This window comes from Nematolebias whitei, chromosome 5 (assembly GCF_014905685.2).
Source record: "Nematolebias whitei isolate Nwh7 chromosome 5, NemWhi1, whole genome shotgun sequence".
In the NCBI taxonomy this organism is placed as follows: domain Eukaryota; kingdom Metazoa; phylum Chordata; class Actinopteri; order Cyprinodontiformes; family Rivulidae; genus Nematolebias; species Nematolebias whitei.
Window position 1 is genome coordinate 19784472 of NC_056502.1, and position 6554 is coordinate 19791025.

The following is a 6554-nucleotide window of genomic DNA, read 5'->3' on the forward strand; positions in this document are numbered from 1 at the left end:
CACCACTGCAATTCTTTTGACAATTCTGAGTTAATCAGAATATTGCCTATCTGTTCTCAAAATGGAAATGTGTGTGTTTTTAGGTTTGGCAGACAACGGGAAGTTCAGTGTCAGGACTCGAGGCTTGTTAGTGCAAGGACTCCTAACAACAAAGCGGATCATTTTCAGGAATATATCTGTTTTGAATGGAGTTATTTTCCAGGAAAACCACACCAGGACTCTGTAATCAATCATTTGGAGTGTTTCTACAAGTGCAGCCTGAAAGACCGGTGTTTGGGATCAGTTGGACATCAAGATCACATTTTTTTCCTTTTTTGGGGATCTAATATTTGACAAATCAAAACCTTTTTCTGCATTTAGAAAAAAAATGGACTTGTCTGTGCTCCCTTCAACGAGTGAAAACGGCACTCGTTTTACCATCCGCTCAGCCAGCTCTCCCTCTTACATGTTCACGCGCAGGTCAGGCATCAGGAGAAGGGAGACAACTGAAGCTGCTGGAGAACGAGAGAAACGTGGGACAAGCGTAGGCACAAACGATTCAAATAACGATGGGAACGAGAGAGTCAAAGATCAGAGTGAGGAGAAGGATGCGTCAAGCTGTCGACTGACATCAAAGCTGGACCAAAATGGCACGGCGGACAAAACAGCCCTGGAGTATAACACAGATGTCTGTGTAAACTCTGCGCTTGAAAGACGTGGAAGAACAGAGTGGAGATCCAACCTGCCAAGTAGAAGTCAGAGTTTTGAGTGGAGACCAAGAACAAGAAGCCCTATTCAGTGTCCCAGAACTGACTCGTCCATGCTGTCGTCCAAAAGAGAAGCTGACTTCAGTAAAAACACAGGAGGTTCAAAGGAAAGGACAGAGCTTGAGATCAACATGACGGGAAGGGTGACGTCGTCTCTACTTCAAGAAAGTAGCCCTGTGAATTACAGTAGCCTGTTTTTGGACGAAGCCAGCAAGGTAAAGTCTCTCCCTTCTAGGTTTAGGTCTGAGTATGGCCCTGACTCGAGGTTTACAGAGACTTCGTTTGGGCCCAAAGGGGTTCAGAGTATCCAAGAGCGGATACAGAAACTGTTGGAATCAGCTGGCGAGAAGACGACAGGAGGAACCTTTCCCAGGCGGTTCTCAACAGGAGATAACTGCAGTCCGGTGCAAACCAGGGTGTCATTTATCTGGCCTCAAAAGGACGCCAACACTTCGGTGTCTGAGACTTTGGTTTCTCCTGAGATAAAAAAGCCTAAAGGGAAATCTCCAGCGAAGCAGTGGCGAGGATCATTCAACAGCAAATATTCAGAGGACGTTAACTGGAGCAAGGGCATGATGGAAATGGGTACAAAGTCCCTGGACAGAGCAAGAAGCAGGAACACTGTAGCAGCTCAGATCAACTCTCTCAGGGCTACAGGAGAGATTTTTCAAACTGTACAGCCCAAAACTATTTCAGAGTACAGAACCGGACAACTCAAAGGACTGGAAAAGAACAAAGAAAAAGCTGAAGGAGCAATAAAACAAACCAAACCCAAGAGTGTTACAGCTGATGAAGATGTGTTTGACACAAACCCTCAGATTACGCTGAAACCCTTAGAGGAGAATAAGCTTTCAGAGACAGTTCCTTCTTCAGCCAGCGTTCGAAATAAGATCAGTCAGTTCGAGGCTCTGACACAGAAAGTCACAAACGAAGTCCAGACACCGAGATGGACATTTTATACATCGACACAACTCTACAAGGCCCACGATGGGGTGAAGAAGAGCAGGTCAGCGAAAGAAATACGTAAATGCGGAGATAAATGGGAGGGAGACAACGGGAGAGAAAACTGCAGAAAGCTTGGACCAGAGAGGTCTTTATCAGTGGACGAGGTTGGATTAAGATTAGGGAAGATGGAGACAGAAGGAAGAGATTCAGTTGACACAGGCTTCTCTGAGGATTTTGACAAATATTCCAGACTCAAGAAAACGATGCACATTCCTCTCGACGAAGGAACTCAACGACGCAGAAGAATGTTTTATTTTGAGCCTGATAAGTTTGAAAACTCAAGCCCCGAGGATTCGAGCAAGGAAGAGGCAGCAAGCAACAGCGTGCTGCCCCCACATCCAGTCCCCGTACAGCCGCAAAGTGAAATTTGTTCTCCTGTTAGTGACGATGACAAGACTCCAACAAACACCCCTGATGGATTTTCTTTTATTTTTTCTGCTGCACAAACAAAAAAAGCCCCTGCCATTGCAGACGATAAAAACAAAAGCACTTCTGTTATCACGCAAGAAGATGAAATGGTCTCTCCCCTTCTGCCTGCCACTTCCTCCCACAACAACGTCTCAGTCGTTTGTACAACACAAGAGGAGAAAACCGATGAAACAGACTTTCCCTCTTTTCCTCCTGCCACTATCTCCAAAAGCAGCATGTCGGACGTCTTCTATCCAGAAGTTAAAACAACTTACCCGAAGGGGAAGAAGCAGCTGTTGGACCTGAACGCATGGGTGGCAGGTCTGAACCCAGAGTATAAAGGATGGAACGAGTACATAGGTCATTACGAGGATGATGATGAAAGCACGCAGAAAGATGATGATTCAAACTACGATTCAGACTCGGATTCAGGGGATTCGTCTGTGACCATCACCAGTAATAAGAGCCAATCAGATCGGAAGAGTTTCAGTTTGAGGTGGGTAATGCTTGTTAGATCAGAGGTCCTCTTTAAAGCAGCTTGTTTTTTCTCTTCTAATCCTCCGTTTCTTGCCATTAGTCTTGCAGAGCTGTGTAACTTTTCCGGCGTTGAATATGAATCGGATACGGACGTCGATGAGTGGGCGCAACACAACCGGCGCTCTGCCTCAATGAGCTCAGACATTTCGGCCTTCTCCTGTGTGTCTTTGATGCCTGCAGAGGAGCTCGACAAGCTGCTGGAAGACGTCAGGGACCTGGGGGATGAAACTCTGCAGGTACAACGACAACGTGGCAACTTTTGCTGATTCAGCCAGTCAGTAATATTTCATAGACCATCTCAAAGACCCGTCTTTGCTTAATAGTGTGCATTTTATGATGAGCTATAACCAAAATACATTGTATGTACACTACATGTTCTTAAACAAAGGACAAGTACAAGTACTTACGTTTGAGTAATTGCCAATACCCAATACAGATGTAAGTATAAATGAATGCCATGACACTTCTTACTGTTAGTAGAATCTCTGATTACAGATTTAATCTGTTCAGGTGATTTGTATGTTAAAAATCTGTCACGTTAACATATTTTTTCCATTCATTTTTCATTTTTTTCTTTCATTCATTTAAAAGAAACATATCAATTAAAAAGAAAAACATTGAATGAAAAAGAAAATTCTTATAATATCTGCCATTTATTTAAAAAAAAAACTACATAATAACAAACGAGAATAAGAAACGACTTAGGACTGAACAATCTCCAAAGTGAAAACAAAAATATTAGATATCCTTCACATGGCACCGTACTTTCCCAACAATTTTAACTTCATTATCTTTTTAAACATATAAATTGTTTTAGAAATTTTTATGGTAATATCAAGGCAATTTTTTTGATACTAATTATTTTAATTTCTATTAAGAAAGTATAATTAGTTACAACACCACCACCCCCAATAACATTGCTAAAAACCGAGATATAAACAATATAAATACAGTAATATGAAAACAAAATTAGGGAATGGATGAAATTTGCAGCACCACATATAGAGTTGGCAAAAAGTTATTTTTTTTGTAGCGTTAGCTTAGCACCTTCTTTGGCAACCATGCTGCTACTCATTAAGCAGCTTGTTAAGCAGCTTTTCAGGCTCATCCATGACCTGTGGTGGAAGATTCTGATCGCACAGTTTGTTTTGGTCACATCAACTCTTCCCCATTCCCTCCTGTCTCCTCAGAAAAGTGTAGCTTGATGGCAGCAGCAGCCTGGCAGGATCAGCTCGTTGCTGACTAGCCGCTTGCTGCTGGATGGCTGCTGACTCCCTGCGTTCTCATTTTCACCAATTTATTATTTTATTAACTTTTATTTAACCAGGCAAATCCTACAGAGATCACAGATCTTTTTTGCATGAGAGGCCTGGGCCTGAAGGCAGCTTAACATGCATGTTTTTATTCTGTGGGAGGAAACCAGAGTACCCAGAGAAAACCCACGCAAGCACGAGAAGAACATGCAAACGCCACACAGAAAGACCCCAGGTACAGTTGGGGGTTGAACCCAGGACCTTCTTGCTGTGAGGCAATGGTGCTAACCACTGAGCCGTTGTGCTGCCAAATCAGGATCAGGACAGGAGCCTGGATCAGGAAAGCCAGCTAAAACACACACACACAGACACACACACACAAAACCAACTCTGCCACCAACAGGCTGACATTGCTCCTACCACTTTGCTCAACTTTTGAGTATAAGTACATACCCAGTACATCAGACTGATACTGGTACTGGTATCTTTGAATCTCTAGGACTGTGCAACAGTTTTAAACCTCCATTAATTCCTCTCTATTTGCTAACAAGGAGCTAGACTTTCTTGTAACTTTTCAAGTGATCTTGATCAATAGTTGTTATTCTGCTCTGTATGTCATATTTACTGCATGAAAACTGTCCCCTGCCCCAAATTACCCACCTTTTTAAAATTGAGTTCATATTTATGAAAATTAACCTTTCAGTCTTAAACCATCAGGCTTGTTGTCAGTACAATTCAACAGTTAGCATTTGTTATGGTTTAGTAGTGCACTGGTGCACATGGCTTGGTTTGAACATGTTTACAGCAAAGGTCTGATTTATTTCAGCAGAACACCATCGAGCTGCATTTTTTTTCTCCATCAAACCTCATTCTGTGCAGTACAAAGAGTCCAGCTGCTACAGTCACCTGTCTCCAAACTTGTCTGAAATTGAGCACATTTGATTAAAAAAATGAATAAAATAATACCATGCACAAAAAATATTAGCATATATAAGAATTTAAAAATAGCCCAGCACTATGGAGGTCAAATTAAACTAACAGTTAATGCATTAAAGTGGCCCCCACACTGTCAACTTAACAACTCTTCATCATCTTTGCCTGTTTTAGTTTTTTTTTTTTTTTTTTCAAACCAGAAAATATTAACATGGCTTGCATTTTTTTCTTTCTTTCAGGAGTATGATGACATTCAGGTTGTTGTTCTTCATAAGGAGGTTGGGGTAGGGCTGGGCTTCAGTCTGGCAGGAGGAGCAGACCAAAATAAACCCATCACTGTAAGAAAATACTTGTTTTTCTCTCCCACAATAAATGTTTAACTGTCATGACTCATCAGTCTTGTCACCTCTTTTGTTTCCCCCTCAGGTTCACAAGGTGTTTCCTTCAGGTGTTGCAGCCCAGGAGGGCTCCATAATGGAAGGGGATCAGGTTTTGTCTATCAACGGCAATGCACTGTGTGGGAATGCCCACTGGGAGGCGCTACGGAGCCTAAGAAGGGCGAAGGCTCGGGAGATGGTAGTGGTTGTGCTGAGGAAAAGTGATGTCAGTGGTGCTCCGCAGAAGATCGGGCAAAAAAATAATGAGCGAGTAGCACAGACTCAACTGGAAACAGGTTAGAGGCTTTACTATTCTGGGTCAGTTAAAATAACACTTTTGTATGTAGAGCAGCGGTTTAAAGTGACATCTTTTGTCTCCACCTCCTCCAAGGCCAACGGGTGTGTGTGCAGCTGCAGAAGAACAGCAGGGATTTGGGCTTCAGCCTGCAGGGAGGTGTGGGCTCCAGAGAGGGGAACAGACCGCTCACCGTGCAGAAGATCTTCCAGGGTGAGCGGAGCAAATCAGGGCTTCTTCAGACACACTAAAAATCCACCATCGTTATGTGAGACCTGCCTCTAACTAAACATTTTAAAACGGAAGCCAGGTGTGGTCACAATATGAGTAACTTTAGCAAAGTTAGGACCACAGCAATAAAATAAAATCACTCTGAAAGTGGTAGAGGTTTCTTCAATTAAAAAAAAATGCAGACATTTGAGTAAAATTAAAAAATATATATATATATTTAAGTAAACATATGCTGGCACCACATAGAATTCAGTTACAAAAATGTCTGTAAACTGAAAATGATTGTTGTCACTAAATGTGATTAATTATTAAAATTATAATATTAGATGATCAGAAATTATGTGAAACCAGGATTTTATTGTTTACACTGTGCACGATTGGGTTTATTTTTAGACAGCATGGTGACGCAACTGGTAGAGCTGCTGCCTCTCAGCAAGCAGGTCCCTGGTTCAAATCTCGGTCTGGGAGCCTTTCTGGGTGGAGTTTGCATGTTCTCTCCGTGCATGCGTGGGTTTTCTCCGGGTGCTCCGGTTTCCTCCCAACAGACCAAAAACATGCATGTTAGGCTGATTGGTAACTCTAAATTGTCCGTAGATGTGAGTGAGAGAGTGAATGGTTGTTTGTCTCGTTTGTCTCTATGTGTTCCTGTGATGGACTGGAGACCTGTCCAGGGTGTACCCCGCCCCTCGCACAGTGATTGCTGGACATGGGCACCAGCGACCCCCATGACCCAAAATGGAAGAAGCGGGTAAAAGATAATGGATGAATG

General features: G+C 42.6%; 1 protein-coding gene across 1 annotated transcript; it reads left to right on the forward strand.

The window, feature by feature from the left end:
- The first annotated feature begins 330 nt into the window (after nucleotides 1-330).
- LOC119409756 lies at nucleotides 331-5805 on the forward strand. The gene is made up of 5 exons (XM_037676655.1): nucleotides 331-2655; nucleotides 2737-2932; nucleotides 5122-5220; nucleotides 5309-5555; nucleotides 5651-5805. Exons 1-5 carry the CDS (start codon nucleotides 368-370, stop codon nucleotides 5803-5805), a joined length of 2985 nt encoding a protein of 994 aa, XP_037532583.1. The 5' UTR covers nucleotides 331-367.
- The last annotated feature ends 749 nt before the right edge of the window (nucleotides 5806-6554 follow it).